The sequence below is a fragment of the Monodon monoceros genome, unplaced genomic scaffold (assembly GCF_005190385.1).
Source record: "Monodon monoceros isolate NGI ecotype Baffin Bay Population unplaced genomic scaffold, NGI_Narwhal_1 Super_Scaffold_4, whole genome shotgun sequence".
Taxonomy (NCBI): domain Eukaryota; kingdom Metazoa; phylum Chordata; class Mammalia; order Artiodactyla; family Monodontidae; genus Monodon; species Monodon monoceros.
In genome coordinates this window covers 33,632,585-33,660,450 of record NW_021703781.1, presented here as the reverse complement: position 1 = coordinate 33,660,450, position 27,866 = coordinate 33,632,585, and the positions used below count along the sequence as shown (strand labels likewise).

At 46.7% G+C, this 27,866-nt stretch overlaps 1 protein-coding gene across 1 annotated transcript in view; it reads left to right on the top strand.

Annotated features, from left to right (window-relative positions):
- The window catches only part of GRID1 (glutamate ionotropic receptor delta type subunit 1), a 674,601-nt gene that overhangs the window by 397,126 nt on the left and 249,609 nt on the right, over window positions 1-27,866 (top strand). The window contains exon 5 of the mRNA XM_029245736.1: window positions 17,682-17,735. Coding sequence (XP_029101569.1) covers window positions 17,682-17,735 — 54 coding nt within the window. The remainder of the gene's footprint in view (window positions 1-17,681; window positions 17,736-27,866) is intronic.

Genomic DNA, 27,866 nt, shown 5'->3' with positions numbered 1-27,866 from the left:
GTCAGGTGCCCTTCAATATGCTCCCCTAATGCCCTGTGCATCCTTCCCCTCCATAGAGCCCCTACCTCATTATACCTGGTTATGTGTCTGTGTTGAAGATGGTGGGATCCTGAAAGGTAGGCATGACCTCAGTTATGTTCATATTCCCGGCTCACACAGCGGCTTTGGCACCGAACAGGCCTTTGTGGGTATTTATCAGGCATGCCAAAACTCAGAGCAGTTCTTGGTATAGGAGATGTAGTGTACAGAATGGTTAAAGTCTGGGCTTTGGCACCAGATTGCTGGGTTCGGATTTGGGCCTCTACTTACTGTCTAGCTCTGCTACCTTGGACAAGTTAAAGAAACACTCTGTGCTTCAGTTTACTCATCTATAATATGGGGCTGATAATAGTACCTACGTCGTAGGATTGCTGAGGGAATTAAGGGAATCGATACATGGAACATACTTAGTACAGTCCCTGGTGCATCGATATTGCTTTGTGTGTAATTGGCCATGACGAATAGCGTCTGGTGTCCCAGCAGCTCTTGGCCAGTGTTAGTAGGTAGATGTGCTGAGTTGTGGTCCATCCATACTGGGCCTGGCAGATGGCCACTTTTTGGTCACTCTAAAGCAGCTCTTGGGCAAGTGGGGATCCAGGCTGACACTCTGCCCCACACATCCTTCTCAGGGCTCCCTGTGCTCCCACAATGGGGCAGGTTTGTGGAAGGATATTTGTGATTCCAAGGTCAGAACTCTGTCTCTGAGGCTCTCCAGCCTTCTTCCGGGGCTTCTCACCCTGCCTCGGTTTCCTTTGGGAAGCGACTGAGGGGGTCTTTGGCCACCAACAGACTTGGGATCCTCTCCTGGCTCAGTCTCTTATTTCCTGTGTGAACTAGGGTGGGTCACGTGACATCAACTGTCTCACATTTAATAATAGGCATGATGGTACCGCCAGGAGGGACGGCTGTTGTAAGGATCCAGTGAGGTCATCTATGTACAGCGCTTGGCCAGGACTCAGCATGATATTGGCACACACTCAGTGTTAGATGCAGTTCCTCTAGGCTTTGGGAAACTCACTTCACTGATGTCTACACCCAACCTTTTTCTCCATGACGTGAACTCACTTTAGAATTCATCTTTGTGAACATAGCCAGAAAGACTCGGGAAGCCTTAAAGTTCCAAGGTGGCTTTATCTGAACCACGGTCCCCAGGACTTAGTTGTGGGTGGAGACCAGTGTTCGCCAACCAGATCCTGGAGTTACAGGAGCCTCTGCACAACCCCTTCCCACCAGGCCCTCCTGCAACAGGTAGGCTGCCTAGCACTCGGGCCCAGGCCTGGCCAGTGACCGCAGCCAGCCTCACTGGCCTCCCACCTGCCTGTGTATATCCAGGCCAGGATGGGCTTTCTCAGTGCCCTGTTCACACTAACTGCATTTTCTGCTCTAAAAGACACACAAATATTTTACTAGAAAAGGTTTCAGAAAAAAAGAAATACTCTTCATCATACTTGTGCAGAAAGTGATGTGTGAAGTGGTTTTTTCTGAGAAGAACATATGATTTTGTTAATGTAAATACAGCGTACTGTGTACGAGAGACAGAAAAGAAACCCTAAGTTTAGGCTTTGCAGAAATCTTAGCCCCAGAGGGAAACATACACACACCCCGAAATGTGCATGGTGCAGGGGCCACACATGTGAATCTAGGCTCTCAGAGGTATTGCCCAGACTCTAGCTTGGACCCATCCCTGGCCTGGTGGTACATCCTTTCGGTTGAACATGCTCCAGGTGAGCGACTATCTCTGCTGTGGTTTTCTTGTGTTTTCTGTCTCTGTCAGTAGAGGTACTTCAAGCCACTATTTTGGGGCATACTGTGGGCACTTTGAACTCAGAGCCATTTGTCTGTATCCTTATTGTTATTTTTGAGGACAGGGGCATGTTTTGCACTCTGTTGCCTTCACCGTTTTGCTCATCTTCACTCTTCCTACCTACGACTTCTTTCTTGCTTTGAGTCTATCCGAACCTTCTCACCTTTCCAGCCCAGTCCCTCCAAGAAGCCTTTCCCACATCTGCTCTCACATCTCCCTGTCGGAGGCCCCTCGAGACAGCTCATCCATCCACAGGCTGCATGCACATCTGTTCTTCATACCTCTCTTCCCAACAGAACTGGTCTGAATGGGGTAGAGACATCGTCCATGGCTTCCCTTGTTGCCTTCAGCGTCAAGGACATGCCTAGGAAACCCTCAGCCTGGATTTATGTTGAAGGAGTCCAGATTCTTGAATTCTACAGATTCTTAAATCTTTCATTCTTCTAGAGAGGTGTGTTGATAAAAGTGAGCCAGTATGTTTGAACTATTCCTTCAAACAGGCTATTATAAATCCCCAAATCTCACGCACATCCGATTGATAGCATGTCATTCCTGAGGTTGCTGATGGTCTCCTTACCTTGGGTTGCCTGATGTATGGTCATTTAAATGGGCTGTGGAATGAAGTTGTTGGAGAAGAATCTGACATCCTTCCCCTCTAGGAGTGATAAACAGAGCATGAGCCCAAAATGTGCTTGTGGGTTTGATCAAGAATTCTCTATGAAATTGTACCTTTGCAGTTGCATGATCGCCCAAAGAGCACACTGCCCCAAACAGCCTCCAGGGGCTGTAGATAAGAGCAGAGAAGAGAGCTGTCCCTCTCTCATCCCAAAGTCTGGGTAGGCAGTCTTACCCTCCCAAAGCTTATGAAAGTAAGTTCTTCATGAGAAGTTTTGGAGTTTGGGTTATCAGCTAGCTTTCCAGGCTAACTGCAGAAAAAAAGATGTTCCTTTTAATTCTAGTTTTGCCTGCAACTTGCCCTTTTTCATAAGCCCTGGCACAGGCCATGCTCATCCCTACTGTGCCCTCCTACAACCTCCTTGGATCAGTCAGTGTGCTCAGTTGCCAACAACAAAAACCTACTCTAGTTACCTTGAGCATAAAATGAACCTACTAACCTCTGACTGACTTCAGTTTTATTGATTTCTGATTGATGAGACAATTCTGATTTGTTGCCCATGTTTAATGCCTCTTTCCCTCAAACTATTTTTAAATGACAGTAAAGTTAAATGTTAAAAACCCACAAGACTACATGGGAGGAGACAACAGTTGGTGAGATCTTGGGGCTAGTTTTTGGAAAGTAGAGAGTGGGTGGAGGAAAGGTAACTGATTCAGCTGAGGTAAGGGTGTTACAGCCTCAGTGCCTGATGATAAAGATGCTCATGGGAAGTGAGTTGGTTCTACCTGCTTCAAAGCCTTAGAACCCAGAGGCCCCAGAAAGTAGGACGAGGCAGGTGGCAGAAACCAGCAGAAATTAAGCAGAGATTTGCATGGAGAGTAGTAGGACCTTTACTTCCTTTTCCTGATTTCAGAATGCCAGCAGCTGGAAGATACCCTTCAGGCAGGTTATTGGAAGAATCTTTTCTGGAGAACCTGAACTGGAGAAAAGACCTCCAGGAGCTGAAATTGTGGAGGAGAGAGGTGTCTTCCAATGCAAAAGCAGGGAAGCCCACCAATCCATCCATCCACAAGCCACATTCATGCCCTTCAGTGAGCTTTTGAATGCCCCACTTTATTTTTTTTATTGAAGTATAGTTGATTCACAATGTTGTGTTAATTTCTGCTGTACAGCATAGTAATTCAGTTATACATATATATATATATTCTTTTTTAATATTCTTTTCCATTATGGTTTATCAAAGATATTGAATATAGTTCTCTGTGCTATACAGTAGAACCTTATTGCTTATCTATTCTTTACATAAAAACTTACATCTGCTAACCCCAACCTCTCACTCCATCCCTCCCCCGCCCCCTTGACAACAACCAGTCTGTTCTCTATGCCCGTGATTCTGTTTCTATTTCATAGATAGGTTCATTTGTGTCATATTTTAGATTCCACATGTAAGTGATATCATATGGTATTTGTCTTTCTCTTTCTTACTTACTTCATTTAGTATGATAATCTCTAGTTGCATCCATGATGCTGCAAATGCCCCAGTTTAAACATGAAAGAACAACCAGGGATTATTATGCATTTGAGGAATGTCTCTTATATGAAAGAGAGAGTACAAAACAGATATGAAAAAGGAATCCAGGGCCAAACTTAGTTTAGGGAACAGAAGAAAACATGAAAAACCATATCACTGATAATCTTAAAGAGATTAAAAATATTTTTTGCTTAAGACATAAACAGGAAGCTATGTAGAAGAACAGAGAGCACAAAATAGAAACTGAAAGCAAAAAAATAAATTAACTGAATTTTTAAAAGCCCAACAGAAGTATTGGAGTTGAGGAAAGTAAGATCCAAAGTAAAGAGGTATAAAATTGGAGAGTAAACTTGAGAAAAATGAATGGTTTAGTCTAGAAAGTTCAATATTCTAACAGAAATCCTAGAGAAAGAACAGATAAAAATGGAGACAAGGCACATATCAAAGAAATAGACAAGAAAATGTTTTGGAACAAAAGGAATGTGTCTTCAGACTAAAAAGTCCTATCAACCATTTATCTCTTAGCCAAAATAAAGGAAAAGAACCCCCACCTCAAGGTACTTCAATGGCAAGTTTCAGAGCACCATGGAGAGAGAAGAAGGGATGCAGAGAGAGAGGGAAAGAGTGAGAGGGAGAACGAAGAAAAGGAGGAGGGGAGGAGGAAGATGGGCAGGTGACATAAAGGGCACATGAATCAGTGACATAGGGATGCTTAGGAGTAATAATGGATGCAAGAAGATACCGGAGAAGCGCTATTTTTGTGGATGAGTTAGTACTACCCTATTATGTCTAAGTGAAACAATCAATCAATGTGATAGAAAATTTTTTTTAAGAAATTTCTGTACATGCATAGACTCAAAAATGTACAGCCCATGCACCTTTTCTTAGGAAGATGCTGTAGGATGAACTTCAGAAGAAGAAAATAAAAACCAAAAAGATAGAAGTAAGTAATAACAAGTATAGAGACTCCAGCCAGCAGAACAGATAGGAAAGTCTCAGGGCAGTCCCTGGTCATCCAGCTGGAGAGCAGGGATCCATACAGGAGCGGGGGAGAGAGGGCTCTGAGAGGCTGTCTCTGGGGCGAAAGGGAACTGAGAGTTGTTTTTGTATGGCTGAGCATTTGGACAAATATATTATAGAACTTGTATAAATACAAATAAAAGTAATTGCTAATACAAGAAAAGCAGAAGTTGTATAACCAAGAAAATACTATGATCACAGTCTACTACTTGGCTTAGTAGGGAACAGTGTTTTCATAATATTGTCTCACAGTTCTGGAGGTTTGAAGTCCAAGATTAAGGTGTCAGCAGGGTTGGTTTCTGCTGAGGCCTCCCTTCCTGGATTGTAGATGGTTGCCTTCTTTCTTTGTCCTCACATGGCCTTTTCTCTGTGAGCTTGCATCCCTCATGTTTCTTATTCTTGTTATAAGGACACCAGTCAAATTGGATTAGGCCCATCTTAATGGCCTCATTTTAACTTAACTCTTTAAAGACCTTGCCTCTAAATACAATTACATTCTGAGGTCCTGGGGATTGGGGCTTTCACATATGAATATGGAGGGCCACAATTCACCCCATAACATTCCGAGGACATTTCTGTTAGTGTCCTTTTGTGATTCTTCAAGGTAGGGATATAAATACAGTATATCTCAAACTTTCTCAGCATAGACTTTTTTTTTTACAGGAGAACTTAGCATCTCCTAAGCCTTTTCCATTCCATAGAACACAATCTGGAAGCTCCCAATTCACAGGGTAAAAGCCAGGCTCCACTGCATAGCATAAGGCCCTGCTGATTGGGACCTGGCAGTATTTCAGTCCATAACTCATGCTTCATGCTACTGACCCTTACACCCCTGATTTTAAGCCACAGCATGACCAACAGTGAGGATGGTTCACATGCACATTTAACTCCAGCTGATAGGTTCTTGGGCCAGACAATGCCATGACTGCCTCACCAACAGGCCCTGGGCACAGTGAAGCTTCACATAGTGAGAAAGAACCTGCTGGAAAGAATGGGTGTGTGGTCTCAAGGGCTTCTCCACATGGCCAGTCTGACCTCTCTGGAATGCAGATCTGACCATACATATACCATACTAACTTGCAAGGCAAGAAGAGGTTCTGGTCTGGCCATTTGGATAGCGCAGTGGCGTGACAGGGCAGGGTAGGGTGCATGGCATTCCAGGACTGGGCAGGTGGGTGATGAGTTAGTCAATACACTCAGGGAATAAAATGAAGCTTTAATTGAGGACCACCGTGGAAAAACATTGATTAATAAAGGTTGGAGGATCGGCTACAGGGTTCTTTATACAAATTATATTTTCTGTACTATATCCATGAGCTAAGAAACCTCCATGGCTAATTTTGATTATAATTGATTTTTGCCTCACCTAATAACCTTAGAACCAAATCCTTATTCATAAGATGTGAAGATGTGACTCAGCCACCATTCTTAACAAACTGAATGCCCCTTTTCACCTCCAGGCTTATACATGCTGTCTCTTTAGACTGGAAGACCCTCCCATCCCACCACTGCCCACCCCCAGCAGGGGGCTTCTACTTGCCAGGCAAGAGTTGGTATCTGGTTCCTGATTCACTGAAAGCCTCTCTATCACTGCACTTTCTCCCTTGGTCTAGTGGAATTCTCTCTCTTTGTGGCTTTGTCTCTCCCAGTCAGCTGGATTTATTCAAGGATGGGGCCCAAGACTGCCTCATCTCCATGTGCAGTATCCTTCTTAGCACCCGACACCTAGTAGGAGCCCAGGACATGCTTGCTAAATGGGTGGGTGTGTTCTGCTGTTGTCTCCCTCCCACCTGCTCATGGATTTTCCTGAGGGTGACACGTGCCTCTTTGACTTTTCCATCTCATTAATCCATGAAGTGGACAAGTCAGAGAATCCTGCTATCCTCCCTGGGGCCTCCATCATGTCTTGCTCTTTCCTCAGGAGGTCTATGGGGTGGGTCCCTTTCTAGCCTGAGGCCTCTTGCTTTGTGCCGATGGCCCTTCCCCTGGGCCCTGTACTGCCAGCCGGACACTAGCCAGCACTTGGCCCTTCCCTGGGCCATGGCCAACTGGTACCAGGGAGGAGAGAGTCAAGATGCATCACGCCCACACTGAATGACCACCAGGGGAGGGGCTGAGCCCCTCATGAGCTTCCCTGTCCTTGGAGTCTGGTGGGACAGACGGCTAGTCCAGACATGGGGACAGGCTGTCTCGTGCCATCATGATTTGAGCTGTACCCTTGGGCTCTCCCACCTGGGCACAGATGATGCTATTCCTGTCTGTGACTCCAAAGAGCTGACCATGTAGTTATATACTAGTTTGTAAGCTTCACTTTCTTTTTCTATTAATAGGGGATCATAAATGATCACCTTCCACGATGGTTGCAAGAATTAGCGGCAATGTAGATTGAGGTTTACATTTTAGAATAAGCACCTTGGAGGCCATATGAAGAGTCATGGAAAGAGGAGTGTGGATTTGAGGCAAGAATTTTTGAGAGCTACAATAATGACTGTGCTGGGCATTTTTGTTTTTTGATTCATTAATATTCTTTTTATTTGTGCCCCGTTTTCCCCCACAAAGCGAATGAAGTACAACTATTTATGTGTGTGTATGTATATATTTGTGTATGCACACACCCACAGGAATAGGAATGTTTGGAGGGCTTAAAGTTTAAAATTGCCCTGGGGGTCAAGGTCATGCCTAATACCAAGATCAGTAGATGGAACCAGTGGGTGCCTCAGATCAAGGCAGGTTGCAGGATGTGATAGGTGGTAAATTCATTGTGTTTTCCACTCCAGGTACTGAGCTTGGAAGCCTTGTGTTCAGAGAGTTTTTTTTCTCCAAATGATGCCACCCCGTGGGTAGGGCCTTTCCAGGTCCTTTGTGCAGGCAGTAAAGGTGGAGGGCGAGGCAGGTGGGCCACACCCCCGAGGATGAAGCACACGAGTATTTGGCTTCTCCATCTACTCTGCAGCACAGTGCGGAGTGACAATGGCTTTACTGTTGGGCTCAGAGGACTTCGTGTAAAAACTAAGCTCCTGGCCATGCCCAGGCCTGGGCCCCAACTCTACAGAGGCTTTGTATTTGGTGAGAATTTATATTGTGGATTCCTCCTCCCTCTTTTCTTTTCACTGAGTTTGCCACATCCTTTCTTCCTTACTCCCCAAGACCTCGGAGCCCCACCCATGGACTCTGAATCACTTTCAGGGGATCCAGAGTCCAAGTGAGCCCCAAGATGAGCAGCTGTTTATACCCCAGCTCCCCAGCCCCCTGTCCCAACCCCGGCACAGAGTGTCTCCCTGGCTTTCCTGTGTCACAAATCAGCGACTTGTTTCCTGACAATTCCTGAGCCAGGGAACTCCTCCCCAGCACCCAGAGAAAGAAGCGGTTCTTGTCTCCAGAACTGAAAAGAAGAGATTTTTCTCCTTATTTCATTCTCGCAAAAGTCAGGCTCATAAAAAAGAATACAAATTACACCCAACAGCTCTTATCAGCTTGGTAAAGAATTGCTACTTTCAACATGATTGCCTTGAAAAGAATTCAAACGCTTCCATCTTTTAAAAACAATTTAGGTTGAGAAAAGGAATTAGATACGTGTGCAGAAATGGCTTGCCTGGCACAATTTGAAGGGGTCGCGGTATTAACCTTGAACGATGATGCTTTCATTGAGCAGCAGAGACAGCGTAGTTGTTCTCCCAGTGGACGTCCCGCTGTGGGTCTTGGTCTCTGGGGCTGCCAGCCACACATGGGGGGGGGCAGGCCTCTGAGGCATTATGTGACCCAGTGGCACTAGAAGGGACTTTTCTGCCCCAAATGGTCCCCACCCCCTCCCTCAGCAGCATCTGATGCTGTGGGTCCCCAGAGCCACTCTTTGGATGCGCACAGCGCCGGCTCAAGCTCCAGTATGAACGCGCAAATACCCGTGGGAGGGAGAGAAAAACATTTCTAATCAGCTTTAGACTCTTATTTGCTTATATCTGAAAATCGCTTGAAGCTGGAGCTGGACAGCAGGGTGTTTGAGAAATGGTTCAACGTAGCCACCTGCCATCCAAGAGCAGCGTCCCCTCAGGACCACTCAGGACCCTCAGGACCACGTGGTGAGACTGTTCACAGCCCACTGCAGAGACTGGCGGCTGCTCTCACCAAACCAGAGCAGGTGTAAATAAGCTCAGAAGCCATTTGTTCTGTTGTACACCCTAGTCTCCCAAAATGATTGTGTGGTAGCCTCCATGTGGCCAAGGGCCGGGTATACCTTTGAAAGGCTGGCTCCCATTCCCTCCCATTAGAGCAGCTTGCCTGTCTGTGAGAGTGAGAACGCAGAGGGCCTTATTGGGCTTCTCTGCCTTCCAGGTGGCAGGGAAATTATGGACCATTGATTAAAATCCAAGTATCCATCAGTTTCTCCTCATCGGCACTGCCTGGCTTCACTCCTCCAAGTTGATCTTATTAAACAGATCGTGCCTGCGAGCAGACTCCATTTCATTTTTCTGCTGTTATTAACGCTTCCTCATAAATTGCCCACATGTAGCATATTCTCACTTTTTATTACAGTCAATTGCACTGCCTGTACAGCCCTGGAACCTGTCTCTGTTTCATCTGAAGGATCCACAAATGATCTGTAATGAATCTTCATCCCCCAGAGGCCGTGAGCTGGCCCTTCTGCCCTCTGTACAAAGTGGGAAGGTGGTTTGGAAGAGCTGTTTATCTCAAACTTGGTAGACAGTGAGGACTGAGGGCAGGGAGGTCTCATGATTGATTAGAAATTGTTTAGATCCATCAGATTTTTACATGTACTTAGTCAGTTATGCTTTTTTTCCCCCAATAGCAACGTAATAGTTTTTCTGAGATCAAAGCAAGTGTAAGAAACAAATCTCATGAACAGCACTCTCTCTCAGGTGTGATGGTAATATCTTTTTAAATGCCATCGATGGACTAAACTAGTCCAGAACTTATTGTGTTGCTAAGCAGGATAGATGGGAACTTTCATCAGGAGGTTCAGAACTCAGCACAGGACTTCCCTGGTGGCGCAGTGTTTAAGAATCCGCTTGCCAATGCAGGGGACACGGATTTGAGCCCTGGTCCGGGAAGATCCCACATGTCGCGGAGCAACTAAGCCCATGCGCCACAACTACTGAAGCCTGCACACCTAGAGCCCGTGCTCCGCAACAAGAGAAGACACCACAGTGAGGGGACCGCACATTGCAACGAAGAGTAGTCCCCGCTCGGAAAACTAGAGAAAGCCCGTGAGCAGCAATGAAGACCCACACAGCCAAAAAAAACAAAAAAAAGAACTCGGCACAAATGAAGAAACGATTACATTCCCACAAAAAAGCTCTAAAATCTGATCATGTTGGCATCAGCTTCTAATGGTCACGATATCTTGCATTTATCCACCTTTCACATTCACTTCACTTCATTCTCAGGTTCTCACAGATGTGTAGAAAAAGGATGCTACTTTCAAATACAGGCAGGACTGACTTTGCACAACACAGTGTTAACTGGAAATTAAGTGCGTATCGATGCCGTGGGAAGCGAGGACACGGGCTCCTCATGCGTGGGTTTCCATTAGTTCAGTACCTACTGTGCAGAGTGATGGCTGCCTGTATGTCAATATCCCTTTACACTGTACTGGGCTTCCTATTTATGCCCCTGACCTTCCTCATACTGAGCACCAGGGAAATATGCAGGCGTGTGAACCCACCATTCATTTCTTCCATAGACATCTTCTGAAGTTCACTGTCTGCCAGGGTTGCGTGGTAACTGCACCAGACCTCGGCCCGTGAGGAGCTCACCTCTTGGTGATGGACTGGAAGCTGCTCTCCGTATACAGAAACCCTTTGGCAACCGGAGGACCACCTGACCCAGGGGTTCTGGGGAGGGGTGGTGGAAGGAAACTCCAGAATCCAGGACCTGACTTTACAGAAGTCCCTGTGGCTCCACACGCCAAGCCTCACCACTGTCTGCATCGTCTTCCAGCTCAACTCTTGGTTTTTCATTAAACATCTACAAAAAGTGCCAAGAATGAGTTTGTCTTTGTTTGGTCCCTGAGTCGGCATGATACACTCGAAAGTGCGTGGGATCTGACATCTGAAAGGCTTGATTATGCTGCCTTGGTTGCACTGACTTGCTGGGAGACTTTGGGTAAGTTTCCCCATCTGTAGGCTCAGAACCTCTGTCAGTGGGCTGTTGTGAGACTCAGGGAGGTTTCGTGTGCAGAGGGCTTAGCTCCGGGTCAGGTGGCAGAGTTGTTCAGTGAGTGTCAGTGATTGGACCCAGCCTGCAAGCAACCCTCACCTCCATGCAGCCTCTCCCAGCCAGAACGTTCCCTGAACTCCCAGGCCACAGGCTTAGCTCTCCCTCAGCAAAAACACCCTCTTATTGTCCCAGAGTTATGTTTGGAAGCTATGCAAGATTAATTCTGCCACACCTTCCCCAGATGGCCTTGTGTAGCTGGGGTGACTTCCTTGTCTCCACCATGCTCCAGCAAACCCCCCTTCTGTCCCCCGACACACACACATGTACTCAGGTGGCTGAGTTTCCTGCTCCCACCAAGGGTGAGGGCCCTGGGCTTCAAGGAAGCTCTAGCAGAACGATGGGTGAGGTGGGAACAGAAACCTCACGCTTGGTCAGGAGGTGCCATCTATTGGGAAGGGTCTGGGAGAGGAAACTGGGAAAGAGACCCACATAGAGCCCAAGATTCCCCAATAAGCTCTAGGAGTGAGGATGGAGCCAGAAGTAGGAGCCATGGGAGACTGGGGGAGATCCTTAAGGCAGTTTTCTGGTGAAAGGAAGGCTCCAAGAGGTTCTAGAGAAAAGGCTGGAGTACAGAGGGCCAGAAAGTATCTGAGCCAGAAGTTCAGGCCCTTTTCCCAAGAAGGCAGCCCCTGGGAAGGATGGTGTGGCCTGACCTAGTGATAACTGCCCTTTATGGGGTTCCTCATGGTGGTTCTGGGCATATCTTATGAAACTCGGGCCTCATGGTGGCGGCTTTGCTGATTTCCTTATAAATGGGCTCCTGAAATTGTCCGTCGTCTCGCCATCAGCTACTCCCCTTCCTTGCAAATCGGGGGCATTGCACTCCCTCGTGCTTCAGAGGGGTGACATCGCACAGAGAGAATTGTTCCTAAACAGCATGTTGTTGCAAAGGCAGCAGTGGGTCTTTAAAGTTAGCTCAGTATCTTTCCTGGGAAAATGCCAGGCCCCAGGCTCCATGGGGGGAATGTTCTGAAATGTTAGAGTTGGGGTTTTAAAAAGATGCTAGTCGTTGACTAGCTTTCATTATCTCAGGCTCCCAGTGTGGGGGGGGGGTGGGGGTGGGGTATGCTGGATAAGTGGCCAACAATTAACACGTACATGAATAGTCAGTGGCATTTGCACTTTGTAAAATAAATCCTCAGCTATGTTCCTGGAAGGCTTGCATGTGGAGGTTTTTTCCACTCCATTTACTATTCCTTGAGGCCAAGATCAAGTGAAACAGCCTCAGACTTGAGAACGGCAAGTGGTACAATGGTCTCATACTTAGGAGGATAAGTTAACCTGGGAAGGAAGGCACCGCGGCTAGTAAGGCCACTTTCTTAGATATGAATAAAAGATCATTTTGTTCCCATAGTCAGAGGGCCAGGCTCAAAGGCTCGTACATTTGCTCTGACTGTTGTCCAGGCCTTTTAGGGAGCCGCATTATCAAGGGAAAGGAACATAGGCTTTGGGGACAGATGGACCTGAGTTCAAATCCAGTCTCTACTAACAGAGGGGCTTGCGCAAGATCCGAGTCTAGATCTAGATCTTAGTTCCTCGGCTGTGAAATGGGGATGAGAACCTACCTGGCTCCTTAGGCTGTTGTGAACCAAGCAAGACCTGTGGCTTGTCAAGTGGATGGGTTGTATTGAAATATCTGGCTGGTGCTTGATAAAAGCAGGCTCTTGTTGCCCTTGGAAATGGAGGCAACTTGGTTCTGCATGAAAGACTGAGAACACAGAGGAAAGGGAACAGGCTGGAGATGCTTCCTCTGATCCCTCAGAACTCCTGTCTTCTCTGCTTCCATCCAGATGTTTGCATATTAGCACTGAGCCTCACTTCCACGTGGTCCCAGCCCCTTCCAGGCGAGCTGCCCCCTACATCCCATTCCTGGCAGTGCTAGGGGCTGCTGTCATTTTGGGAGCCAGGAGCTGGGGTTTGGTCTGCCTCTACTTCTCTATGGAAACTGTGGGATCAAGGTGGCTGGGTGTTCAGGACAGCATCTAAATGTCCCCTGGCGCCTGGCAAGCCTGCAGGGATGGTGTGTCCTGCATCACTTATACTCTGGCTCCATAGATGAGACTGGCCATAGGAAAAGGCACCCTGAGGTTCGGACAGGGGCTGCTGCTCACGGACGAGGGGGCACATTCCCTCCTCCAGGTGTAGGTGTGGGAAGAACAGCTGCCTTCCGCTTCCTTTAACAGGGGTCCACCTATGACAGTGCACTTATCTCTCAAAAGGGTGGTATGTGGGTGTCAGAACAAGGGCAGATGTCCAGTTCTGCCTCTGCAAGTGATGTCCCTTCCCACTGGCTGTCTCTGTCCCCCATCCCAGCTCTTAGCCTGGGCTACATGCCACCTGAAGCATTTTGGGTCTCCTATTCAAAAGGGGCTAAAACAGGAGTCAGCATGATTCTTTAGAAGTTCCTACCTCCTCAGTTCTTCTTCTAAAGTTCTCCACTTGCCACTCTATTGAGGGACCCCAGGAGTCAGGCCTTTGGGTTCTGATGGTCTGGCATAGCCTTTCAGGGACTCACAGCAATGACCTAAGCAGGGCTGCCTGTGCTGTGCCGAGGCATTGCGCCACTGAGGGCATCCCTTGGGTTCATTGAGACCTAGTTTCCAGGGACTGTGCGGAGCTCCTGAAGTTGCTCAGGACTCTACCACCTGCCACTGCATTATTTAGTGGGGAGTTTCACAGCCATGGTGCCCCGTTCCAGGAGAGAAGCCCAGTTGCAGGAAGCCAGCCTCCCTACCTGCAGTGAGCAAGTGACCAGGAGCCCAGCCGGAGCAGAAGGCCAGCTCCACTCCCTGCCTACCCATGGAATGAAGGGCCTGCCCTTATTTGTCTAGTTGGTCCAGCACTCCTCTGCAGATGCTAGCGGTGTTTTGCAGTGGTAAACCCGCAGCGTGGCTGGGATGAGGGGAGGCCCCACTGTGCTGCCCTGAAGGGTCTATGGACTCATAGAGGAGGCAGTGCTGACCATACCTGCATGTTTGTTATTGGTCTGTTGGCTCCACAGCGGCATGGACGAGACTCCTGGCTCACACCCGTGTGCAGGAGAGTTAGGGCAGCTGCTGTGTGTGTCTGGTGCCGTCTGTTGACTGAAAGAAGAAACACATGAGAGATTACCCACTTCTACACGTTCAGAAGAGACCATCGAAGGACAACCAGGCAGGAGATGTGAGTGGAAGGCGTAGGGAGGGCCTTCGTGTTCACTGATCATCCGTAGTGAGCTTCTTTCTGGGCTGGATGCTTCACCCGTAATTTCATTTAATTCTCACAGTAACTTTAAGATAGGAGGTGTTTGTCTCAGGTTGGGTCCCCCGAAGCAGACTTTGGGGCGTGTGTGTGACAATGATTTAGTAAGAAGTGTTCCCAGGGGAATTAAAAAAAAAACCTGGCTGGGGAGTGGGAACGTGGAACAGGGAAGTGAAAGCAGCCAGCGAGGGTGCATGAGCGAGGTCGTGTGGGCTAGCCCCGCAGAGGGGATCCGGAAACAGCTGAACCCACGCTCTGAGCAGTCCCCAGCAGGGAACGGGGCAGCTGGGGTTTGGATATATGGCACCCTCAGTCCTTGGTGAGGGTGTACATTTTCTCGAGTGCCAAGGAAGGTTCGGACAGCTGGCCACAGTGCCTGCCATTGGCAATGAACGCATACGGGGAGCCACTGGGCTCCGAATTCCTAATGGGGTTTGAGGGGCACCAGGGCAGAGTGTCAATAGTACTGCTGGCCGCCGAACACCCTGTATGCATGGGACTGCCGCTCAGAGAGGTGGAATAGCTCACCCAGGAGCCCTCAGCTAAGCAGAGGCAGACCTGGGATTCGACCGTCCCCTGCTTGCCTGCCCCCCCCCTTACCTTGCTGGCTCTGAGATGAAAGGGAGGTCTTGGGGGCCTCCACCTGCCTCAGACATGGCTGGGGAAAGGATGGCACTTAGAAGGGGACACGTCCACTGGGCTGGGAACATTTAGGGCTCTGCCCACGGAGCTGGCGGCTCTCCAGCCATCAGCGGGGAGGGGTGTTCTTGCTAAATCTGCAGTCGCTTCTCCTCACCATCTATCTCAGCTTCTGTGGGAGTTGCACCCTCTGGAAAAGGCTGTAGCCAAGTGCTTTTATCTCCGTGTGGGGAAAAGAGGCTTAACAGATTAGCTAATTGCTAATTGGTGAGGGGGAAAGTAGGACAGGAAAGTTGGCCAGTTGTCCTGTGGGGTTTTCTGATCAATTCTTTCCATCATTATCTTCCACGCATGAGGATGAGACCAGGTGGGAAGATGCCTTAATGTAGCCAGGGCTCGCACCTGCTTCCTGGGATGTCCTGGCAACTGAGTCAGGTCCTCTGCACTGCTGGCTCCTGCAGGGACACTGGAGGACCTCTCACCTGTACAGGTGCACCTATACCTTCAGATTCACAGAACTATACATTCTGGAGTAGAGCTCTCAGCTCCAGAGGCTAAGAGTCAGGGTTCAGAGCTCCGAAACAACACAGCATGTCAGGCACATGACTATTCCCAGTGAGTTAGGAATCCAAGGAGTGTGGCCCAGGATCTGCATTCTTAAAAGCTCCCTAGGAGGTTCTTACATGCAGCCAGACTTGAGACTCATGGCTACAGAATGCCAGTGCATGATGGTGTGTTACCCCTCACCTGTGGTCAACCTCCATGTTGATACTTACATACCATATATGGCCCTGCTATCTGCCTTCCATGTAGGCATTTCCACAATGAGATCTTGTTGCTCCTGCGGCAGCCCATTCCATCTTGAACTCCTTGGAAAGTCAGGAACTTCTCTTCTATATTGAGTTGATATCTGCTCCCCTGAGTACAGGAGCCTTTGGTGCTAAATCAACTCTCAGAGGTTGCAAAGAGCAATTCCAACCTCTCTTGCACACCTGCACTGTCCCTGGTGACTGTAACTGGCCGTCAGTTTTCACTGTCCCATTCTATGACCTCTTCCAGTCTGGAGTGCCCCCTATCATGCAGGGTGGCCCAGTAGTCAACCCCCCAAGGGGTAGCACAGACCCCCAGCCCCCTGGGTTCCTGGGGCAGGGAGGCTCCTTACCACTCTGTGACTCATCTGTTAAGAAGAATGAATCAGATCTCTGTGTACTGAAGAGGAAAGATATTTTTGATACACTAAGTCAAAAATGACAGTTGTAACCTGATGTGTATTTCATGATCCCATTTTAATTAAAACATCTGTCTGATAAGTGTATGTAGATACATACATGCAGGTGTGACTGAAAACTTCTGGAAGGGGCCATTTGGAACAATCTCTGGGGGATGAATTTGGAGGGATACATGGGGTGTTTTCGCTACTTTAGTGCATTAAAAAATGGGGCAGGTTTATGGGATAATTTTGAACATTTTAATTTTTCTGTATTTTTCTAAATAAAAAGAGTGACAAAAATTACATTAAGAAATACCAAAAAAAGTAAAAATAAAAGAGGACTACAATCTGAGCTCTCTCCCAGGTTCGTAGATGGCCTGGAACAGTGCCTGGCACTCAGCAGTATTTGGCTCGTGCTAACTGTGAGTATTCTTACAGGACAGGCTTGAAGACTACCAGTCCCTCCTCTTTTTCAATCTGTTGGATTTCCAATTAAAAAAGGGAGAGAGCACTCATGAAAACATACGAGAAACAAAATAAGTAACTGGGTCCTATCTGCTTCGCCCTCCTATACTTCATTCATATCTTCAACAACAGTATTCATTTATATATCGAACACCTACTATGTGCTGGTTATAGTGTAAGGTTTTGAGACACAAATGTGACAGCCACAGATGTGGCCCCTGACCTCATGGAGACCTTCACCTTGGTGAAGGAGATAGATAATAAAAAATAAATAAGCTGATAATTATTCAAGTACAGACACGGCAAGTGCTATAAAGAAATAGAACAAAATGCTCTAAGGGAGAATGATGGGGATGGGGGTCACTGACCCGGAGCAAAAAAGAGCCAGTTCTAGGGTCCTTGATGGGTTCTTTAGAGCTGAAGGCAGCTCAGAGCCTCAGGTGTGAGCTGCCATCTTCCTGGGTGTTGTTGACAAGCTGCTGTAAATCCCTTGTTCCAGATTCCTGATTCTCTAGCCTCAGGCAGCAATGAGACATTCCTCCCTGAGCACCCCTCCAGAAAGGTGTTTGCAGGCATTCTCCAAGAGGAGAGAGGGGAGGGATGTCCCCGCCCATGGCCCTGTGACGCCTACTGGAACTGGACTGGCGCATGAGAGCTCCGAAGAACAGCAGGAAATCAGATGTCCATGTTCAAATGATGTGTCTCGTAGCTAAGGCAGCCAGAGCTGACCCCAGGGGAACGGCGTGCTTTGTGCGGAAAAAATTTTCCAGGAACAATGTTTATCAAACTCCATCTCGGCAGTCATCCTGTGCGTCTGCCATCTTCTGGCTTGCTTCTGGTCATGTTTTTTTCTCTCTCTCTCTCTCTCTCTCTCTCTCTGCAGGCCGTGGAGACCAACCTGGCTTCCAAGGACAGCCACTGGGTCTTTGTGAATGAGGTAAGAGCCCCAGAATGGTGAGGGGCGTGGCCTGCACTGAGCCCCCGCCCCTTGGGAAAGTGCAGAGTGATCCTTGGTGCTGGAATAGATTCCAGGGCTCCACCGTGCAAGACAACAGGTGAGAGAGGTAAACAGAACTTGCCAAGATACTCAGCCGGAGCAGGTGGAAACCAGGGGAAGAGTGGAGATCTGAGTCCAGGAGGAAGTCAAAAGTCCGTGAGAAGTGGCGTCAGGCATTAGATGTACAGGGTGAGGGGAGGTCACCAGTCAGGGGTCAGAGACCGGAGAGATGAGGGCGGGTTAGAAAATGGGGTGCAGAGGGGGTGGGCAAAGGAATGCAGAGGGGATGGAGGCTGTATTTCCTGCAGGAGGTTGAAGGTATGTGTGTTATGTGACTCTGTGTGAGGGTGTGTATATAAGAGTGCATGGGTGTGAGTGTGTAACTGTATATATTTGTGAGAGTGTGGATGTGTGTGCATAAGTGTGTGTGTGTATGAGTATGTGTATGTGTATAGGTGTGTGTGTGTGTGTGTATGTGTGTGCACACCCCCCCGTGCAGCTGGTCAGGGCACGGTTCAGTGGAACCATTTAAAGGGGGTAAATGGGAAATCTCTCCCATGACTGGCCGTTCCACTGGTTTGGGTCCTGGGAGGAATGGGCACAGCAAGGTTTCACTGCAGCCTGGTCTGCTCTCCACCAATTACACCGTAACTTGTCCTGGCCACCTCCACGCTGCAGACATTACACGGGAGTGGCCTGTGATGCCATGCCCTCTGCCCGCACATCCATTCAGGAAGCACCCACCAAGGCAGCCTGGTGACCCTAGCCAGCTATTAACACAGCTGACTCTAGAAAGTGCTTCCTGGCACGGGCTTTCATCAGCCCTGTGGCCTTCCGTTGCTCCTAAATTAACTGATCGATTTCTAATGGCCACATACTAGAAGATGCAAGGTTTATTGTGCAGGTAATTTATGCTTTTATGATGTGTGTTTCTTCATCGGCTCAGTGCTACTATGGCTGAAAGAGCTTGGGGTGGCTGATTTTATAATTTTGCAGGTAGTATCTGATAGTAACTGCTTGCAAGGCCCACTTTTCGAGGTTTGTCCATAAATTCATATCTTATTAGCGCCACGTCTACACGGGCCAGTGGGAGACATGCGAGGTAACTGTCCCTTTCCCTCGGGTTGTGGATGGTTGTGCTGGTGATTAGGAGAAGGGACATGACAGCCGCCTCCCCTTTCTTCAGAGCCTGACAGAGTCCCCCATGGTCCCTGGGAAGTTTGATCCTCTGGGCTTTGCCATCGTCTTTATAGGTTTCTTTTGTTTTGGGGGAAGGATGCATTCTATGTACCGCTTAAGGCAAATATGTAGTGCTGGCTTTATTTTAGGGCGGCTCCTCCAAATTGGATAGCCAGTGTTTCTCTATTGCCAGTCTTCCAAAAGTGCTCTATTTTGACATTTCTAACTTATTTCCTTTTTCCTCCCTTGCATCCCGACCCACTCCCACTCTTGTCTGTCCCTTTTATTCCCTTGCGAGGGCTGGGGTTAACACTAGCCAATGTGAAGTGCCCCCAGGGCATTGCCGGGGCAGCTGGAACCCAGGACTTACTCAGTGCCACTGGGAGGCATCAGGTGTGGGCACACCTGTCAGAGCCACACTGGAACAGCCTCACCCAAGAGGATGGCTGTGTTCCACCCCAGTCATCAGTGCACAGCACTGTTAGCTGGCACACCAGTCATGTGACTGTCCCTGGGATAAGTGTGTCTTCCTCCAGAAGTGACCTCCCTCTTTCTTGGTTTCCTTTTCTATGGGGAGGCCAAGAACTTGTCAGGGCATTTTGTGTTTGTTAACATCCTTATCTTCATCAACAACCCTGTATGTCAGTTATTACCATCCTCATTTTGCACATGGGAAAAGGGAGGCTCAATAGGTTAAATCACTTGCTCAAGGTCATACAGCTATTGAATGGTGCATTTGGGATTCTGTATGATGACTGTCTGGTTCCAGAGCCCTTTCCACCAAAGGACACCATCATGCATGTGGCCCTGACAACGATCCTTAACCTATGGTCAGGGTCTAATTCAATAAGGTCAGTCAGTAGGGCTCAGGTATGCATACTGACAGGGACACTCTTGGGCTGGTCTTGGTGTCAGCTCGTGGACATTCCTGAAGCCTGCGATCTAAAGGTGGGTCCTTTTGTAAAGCTTTGACCCTTAGGCCCCAGTGTGGCCTCTGGTTAATGGCTAAGATGTTCTCTAAATTGACTTATCCTTAGGAGCTAGCCATATTCAGAACTGCTGTTTCCTATTACAGCATGGCCCCATTGGGAACAAGTCCTGTTATTCTTATGACAGTTAGATTTCCAGGCTTTATTCAAAGAGCCACAGACAAATATTTTCCCAGTTGCTTTTCCGTTTATCAGATGTGATGGCTAGGAAAAAATAAAATAGGAAAAAAAGAGGAGCAGGTATTTGGTAACTCCAACATTGTCTCCAGAATCCAGCCTCTACACCGGGGCCCCATCTTCCCTCTTCCTGAGCTGCTCCCCACTTCTCTGGAGGAAGTTCGGTCCATCAGATGAGCTCAGGTCTGTGCCTCTTCCTACCACGTTTTTCTCCAAGGCGGTCCTCCGACTCCACCCCCTGCCTCCCTCCTTCCTTACAGGCTCTGTCCTCCAGTTTCTCTCTCGGTATTTGACTTTCTTAATATATTTTCCTGGATTCAAGATAAACATTCAAGGGCACATATTTTTGTTTGCTTTCTTCATGCAGTGGTTTTCTTAATATGTCTACGGTACCCCTTCGCCAGTGAATATTGGTGTTGCATGTTACAAGCCTGTTTTATTTGGAGAAGGGGTAATTGGATACAGAGAAAGGTTTGTGAGTATGTGAGCCTCACTGACAATTTCTACAGGTCTCTGGGCTCCACTGTGGGGACACTGGCAAGCAGGTGTGCTTTGGGGTGTAAACTCTATTTTTATTGATTGATTAAATTGCACGTTAGTTTGGAGGAGGATGGGGGATTCAAAAGAACGTGTGGAAAGCAAATTTAAACATTAGTCAAGGTGGCCACAAGGCCGTGAGTCCCTTGAGGACGTGGTCAGAATGCAGCTCACCACGGAATCCCCAATACCCCATGCAAAGAGTAGATTCTTAAAAAGGTTTGGTTGCAGGCAAGTCGATGTACTTAGGATAGGGTAGAACAAGTTGCTTTGAATAGTACCTCCCAGCCAGCCTCTGAGAAAACACAAAGGCAACAATTAAGATGGGGGGCTCAGGGATGGAGGGGACAGCTCTGGGTCATTCATTGGAAGCTACCAGTTCAGGACCAGTCAGACTTGACTTTGGCTCCCAGAACCTCTTTATCAGCTCGTCTGGAGAGCTTCCTGTCCACGTGGCTCTGGCCCAGTGATGCACAGGTGTCCTTAGTGCTGGGTGGAGTCAGGATGCAGTGGAGAATGCCCTCCTGAGAGGCTCTGTGTCCAGGCAGGACACATCTGCCTCATAGCCTGGCCTCTTGGGAACTTTTTGGAGGAAATTCTTTTATGGAATATGTCTGTCTCTCCAGCCTCTTCCAGAACCATCTGTGAAGGGGACTTGAAGCACTCCATTTGTTACTGGACAGCTCTCATGGTTAGACTAGTTCCTCCAGACATAGAAACAAAAGCAAGCTTTGCTGGAAATGGTTCAAGGAATGCAGAAGCACATGCATAACCCTTGCACTTAGGTTTTGTCAGCAAGTGATGCCCTGAGCTGTGTTCTGTGGCTCAGCAGGGGCCCAGGGGGAGGTGGGCTCTAGGAGGGAGGAGTCGCATCCGGCAGGCCCTCACTCCCTGCCTCCTTGCCAGCCTAGGTCCATGACCGCCACATCCCATATCTTTGTTCTCTGAGCTCCAGACCCACGGATCGAGATGCCTTCTGGACTCAGCCACTTGGAAGCCCCATGACCACCTCCAGCTCAGTGCGTCTCTCTCTGAACTCATGATCCTCCCCCTAACCTGGTTCTCACCCAGTGCTCCAATCCCAGGGGCCGGTGTCTCCATCCTATTTGTTGGCTCCCTAGCCAATGGAGAAAAGCCCACATCCTGCTCCCTGCCTCAGAACCTGCTCCAGGATGACCCCGTCACACCTTTCCGTGCTTTTTTACTTCTTACCCTCTGCCCACTCTCCCATGGCTCATCCATGCAAGCAGTGGGTGACTTGTTGTTTCCTCTATTTATTTTCCTCTCCTGGCTCTGGACCTTTGCTAGGATTTTCCTTTGTTCCTGGAATGCCTGTCTCTGACTATCAAGGACTTACCTTTCCTGCAAGAGTTTGCTAAACATTGCCTCTGCCCAAAGGTCTTCCTGGATTTCCCAGTAGGGTTATTCCTTCTCCTGGTGTCCTGTACTCCTCACCCCAGTTATGCTGTGTTGGAGCCTTGATGCATGTGCCTGGCCTCCCGAACAGCCTATAAGTGAGGGCTGGACCTCCTTTCTGTCAAGCTCCCTAGAGCCCCCAGCATGAGGGGCTCACACACACAGGAGGTGCTGGGTTAAGCCTCCTGCTCTGCATCTGCCTCCTGCTTCCTCACCTTGTTTAACTGCCTACATGTAGAGGAAGAGGCATTTATAACCTCCCAATCCTTCAGGAACTCAGAAAGCTGTGATCCTGCTTCATGAGCTACCGCTGTCAGCACCTCATGTTCCATTGCATCTCCTTTTCCTGTGCCTGCATTTCAAGTCCTGTGGGGTACGAGCTCTTCCTCTCGGGCACACAGGCTCCCCTGTGCCCTGGACAGGCCATTGGCAGGTGGTGGAGCAGCCAGGGGGGAGGGCAGGGGAAGCACTGGCCAGGCTTCCTGCAGCAGTCTCCACACTGGGCTCGGGGGAACACATGTTCTGCTAATTCGTAGGTGCTCTGTGAAAAAAGGATTCTGTGATCAAAGAGGGCGGGTAAGTTAAACAGCAAGAAACAGGTGTCTCCTGCAGGCGTCTTCCATCTCTAATGCATACTGTGCTTTCCAAGGATGAAGTGGTGCACTCTCACTGCCACATGCATTTGTGTTTCAGACACACTCATGTGCTTTTTCTCTCGACATCTGCTCACCTGTATGCTGGAACAGGTCTTTGGCAGGTGGTGGGCTGCCAGGGTCCATAGCACAGAGTTCAGATTCCTCCACATGGTCTATGAGGCTGTTCATGAGTTAACTTCAGAGCCCTCTCTGGTCTCAGTTCCTGCCGTTGCTTGTCATCTAGAGCTGCTGTGCCTGTATCATAAGACATCTCTGCCACCCCAAGCGCAGGGTCATCCCAGTGTCTGGACCTCTTCATAGCCCCCTCTGCCCAGAGTGTTCTCCTGTTGTTGCCCCTCAGGCCCCGGCCCCGACCTTACCACCTTCACTGGTTTGCCACCAACAAACATTCCATAAGGACCCTCTGGGTACAGACCTTGGCCTGCCCCAGAGGAGACTACTCCCGTCAACAGTCCAGAGAACATCACTCTAGACTTTCAAACCATCCCTACCCCCAAACACACACTGAGTTAAAGCAAATGAAAATGAGATTAGGCTACACATGCATAATGTAGGGGAGAGAAATGCTAATATACTAATTGAAGAAAACAAGAATAAATAGACCATGATTTGCATGCTGAATCAAATAGCTTTAAGAAATCTCTATTTGTGGCACAGAGGGAGAGAGGGAGGGTAAAGATTTAATTTTTTTTCTTCCTTTCATTTTGAAGATTCCAATTCTGTTCGGATATTAAGTCCCTGTACCATTTACCATCTGCAAATTTCATTTAGCAACACTCCAAAACAATTAACGTTTATTGTAATCGATTCACTTGTTTCTCTCCCCAGCCCCACTGAGGAGTCCTTGAGGACAGGGACCACATCTTAGCCAGCGCTGTAGCCCACTGAGAACCCAGAATGAAGAATAGGAGCTGCTGTTTATCAGACATTAGATGGAGCCAGGCACTGTTTTTGAGCATCACTTTTCAAATCTATTTTTGACTTAAAAATTAACCACTTTATTGAGGTTTAATTCGCATACAATAAACACACATATTTAAATGTACAGTTTTTCTTTGCCATATGTATACACCTGTGAAACTGTAACCACAATGAAGATGGTGAACATATACATCTCCCCAACAGTGTCTTCGTGCCCCTTTGTAATCCCCACCCCTGTCCTACCTTACCCACTTCCCAGGTAGTCTGTCTCTGGCTCTACAGATCATTTGTATTTTCTAGAGTTTTATGTAAGTGGAATCATACAGTACATACTCTTCTCTTCTTCTATTTTGTCATGGCTGTTTCCCTCCAGATAATTATTTTGAGATTTACCCATATTGCAATATACAACAATAGTTCTTATTGATGAGGCATGTTCAGTTGTATGACTACACCACAATTTGAACATACATTTACCCCTTGATGGGCATTTGGGTTGTTCGAGAGTTTTGGTGATTACAAATAAGGCTGCTATGAACCTTCATATACAAGTCTTTGTATGGACAAAGGCTTTCATTTTTCTTGGGTACACATTTACAAGTGGAATTGCAATGTTGCATGGCAGATGTATGTTGAATTCTTTAAGAAAATTCCAGATTATGTGGGAATTCCAGTTGTTCCACATCTTCTTCAGTACCTGGTTTGATCAGGGTTTTTGATATTAGCCACTGTAGTGTTGTGTAATGGCACCTCATTATGGTTGTAGTTTTCATTTCCCTAATGACTAACAATACTGAGCATCTTTTCAGGTGTTTCTTTGCCATCTATATCTATAGCTTCCTTGGGGGGGAAGCTGAAATTATTGATTTGAGAACTTTATTTTTCTTTACTGCTTTAAACTTCCTTTAAGTGATTTAATGGCATCTCCCAAATTTTGATATGCTGTATTTTCATTGTTATTCAGTTCAAAATACTTTCTGTATTACCTTTTGATTTCTTCTTTGACCCATGGGTTGTTTAGATGTGTGTTATAATATTCTCTAAATATTTGAAGATTTTTCAGGGATCTTTCTCTTATTTTTAATTTAGCTCCATTGTGGTCAGGGACCGTAGTTGAATTACTTGAATTCTTGGATATTACTTGAATCCTCTTAAATTTATTGAGACTTATTTGATAGTCCAATATATTGTCTTTGCTGATAAATTCTTTTTGTGCACTTGCAAAGGATGTGTAATCTGTTGTTGTGAGGAAGGTTCTATAAATGTCAGTTGGGTCAGTTTTGTTGATAGTGCTGTTTATGTGTTCTGTATTGTTGATTATATTCTGTCTATTTGTTCTATCAATTATTAAGAGTGGGGTATCAAAATATTCAACTTTACTTTGGAGTTTGCCTACTTCTCCTTGCAGCTTTATCAGTTGTTGCTTAATATATTTTGAAGCTTTGTTACAAGAGGCATAAATGTTTAAGATTTTTATGTCCTGTTGATTAATTGATCTGTTAGCATTATGGAATGACCTTTGTCCCTCTGCTCTGAAATGTCCTCTGCTCTGAAATATACTTTATCTGATATTACTGAAGCTATTGGAGATATATTTTGACTAGTGTTAGCCTAATATAGTTTTTTCCATTCTTTTCCTTTTAACTTATTTGTTTCTTTAAAGTATGTTTCTTGAAGGCCATTCCTACTCGGATCTTGCTATTTTATTAATTAGGACACTGCGGGGTTTTTTTTTAACATCTTTATTGGACTATAATTGCTTTACAATGGTGTGTTAGTTTCTGCTTTATAACAAAGTGAATCAGTTATACATATACATATGTCCCCATATCTCTTGACACTATGTTTTAATTAAAGTGCTTCGATAATTTAATATGAGTATTGATATGATTAGGAGAGGGTGGAGTCCTGGAAGCCAAATTAAGAAATTATTTCAAAGAGGAGGGAGAGCTCATTGGTGTCAGATGCTGCTGCCTTGAGGATGTGGTGACCTTGGGGGTGAATGTTGGGAAAGGGTTAGAGGACAAGTCGCCAGGTACTTCAACTTATATCATTCCATTTTACAGATAAGGAAACAGAGGCTCAGAGAAATGGATTGACTTTTCAATATCACTTAGTAAGTGGCAGAATCAGGATTTGAACCTAGGTGTGAGTAACTCAAAATTTAAGAAATATATTCCCTGGACTTCCCTGGTGGCACATTGGTTAAGAATCCGCCTGCCCGGGGGGTGGCTGTGGCTCACCTTGGGGACAAGGACACTGGCAGCAGAAGTTCTGGGAAGTACTCCTTGCCGTGAGCCCTCCCAGAGACTGCCATTAGCCCCACCAAAGAGCCCGGGTAGGCTCCAGTGTTGGGTTGCCTCAGACCAAACAACCAACAGGGAGGGAACCCAGCCCCTCCCATCAGCAGTCAAGCGGATTAAAGTTTTATTAAGTTCTGCCCACCAGATCAGCAGCCAGCTCTACCCACCACCAGTCCCTCCCATCAGAAAACTTGCACAAGCCTCTTAGATAGCCTCATCCACCAGAAGGCAGACAGCAGAAGCAAGAAGAACTGCAATCCTGCAGCCTGTGAAACAAAAACCACATTCACAGAAAGGTAGAAAAGATGAAAACGCAGAGGGCTATGTACCAGATGAAGGAACAAGATAAAACCCCAGAAAAACAACTAAATGAAGTGGGGATAGGAAACCTTCCAGAAAAAGAATTCAGAATAATGATAGTGAAGATGATCCAGGACCTCAGAAAAAGAATGAAGGCAAAGATCAAGAAGATGCAAGAAATGTGTAATAAAGACCTAGAAGAATTAAAGAACAAACAAACAGAGATGAACAATACAGTAACTGAAATGAAAAGTACACTAGAAAGAATCAATAGCAGAATAACTGAGGCAGAAGAACAGATAAGTGACCTGGAAGACAGAATGGTGGAATTCACTGCCATGGAACGGAATAAAGAAAAAAGAATGAAAGGAAATGACGACAGACTAAGAGACCTCTGGGACAACATTAAACGCAACAACATTCGCATTATAGGGGTCCCAGAAGGAGAAGAGAGAGAGAAAGGACCCAAGAAAATATTTGAAGAGATTATAGTCGAAAACTTCCCTAACATGGGAAAGGAAATGGCCACACAAGTCCAGGAAGCGCAGTGAGTCCCATACAGGATAAACCCAAGGAGAAACACGCCAAGGCACATAGTAATCAAATTGGCAAAAATTAAAGACAAACGAAAATTATTGAAAGCAGCAAGGGAAAAACGACAAATAACATACAACGGAAGTCCCATAAGGTTAACAGCTGATTTCTCAGCAGAAACTATACAACCAAGAGGGAGTGGCATGATATACTTAAAGTGATGAAAGGGAAGAACCTACAAGGAAGATTACTCTACCCGGGAAGGATAAATTCAGATTCGACAGAGAAATCAAAAGCTTTACAGACAAGCAAAAGCTAAGAGAATTCAACACCACCAAACCAGCTCTACAACAAATGCTAAAGGAACTTCTCTAAGTGAGAAACACAAGAGAAGAAAAGGACCTACATAAACAAACCCAGAACAATTAAGAAAATGGTCATAGGAACATACATATCGATAATTACCTTAAACGTGAATGGATTAAATGCTCCAACCAAAAGACACAGGCTTACTGAATGGGTACAAAAACAAGACCCATATATATGCTGTCTAAAGGGACCCACTTCAGACCAAGGGACACATACAGACGGAAAGTGAGGGGATGGAAAAAGATATTCCATGCAAATGGAAATCAAAAGGAAGCTGGAGTAGCAATACTCATATCAGATAAAATAAACTTTAAAATAAAGAATATTACAAGAGACAAGGAAGAACACTACATAATGATCAAGAGATCAATCCAAGAAGAAGATATAACAATTATAAATATACATGCACCCAACATAGGAACACCACAATACATAGGGCAACTGCCAACAGCTATAAAAGAGGAAATCAACAGTAACACAATAATAGTGGGGGACTTTAACACCTCACTTACACTAATGGACAGATCATCCAAACAGAAAATTAACAAGGAAACACAAGCTTTAAATGACACAATAGACCAGATAGCTTTAATTGTTATTTATAGGACATTCCATCTGAAAGCAGCAGATTTCACTTTCTTCTCAAATGTGCACGGAACATTCTCCAGGATAGATCACATCTTGGGTCAC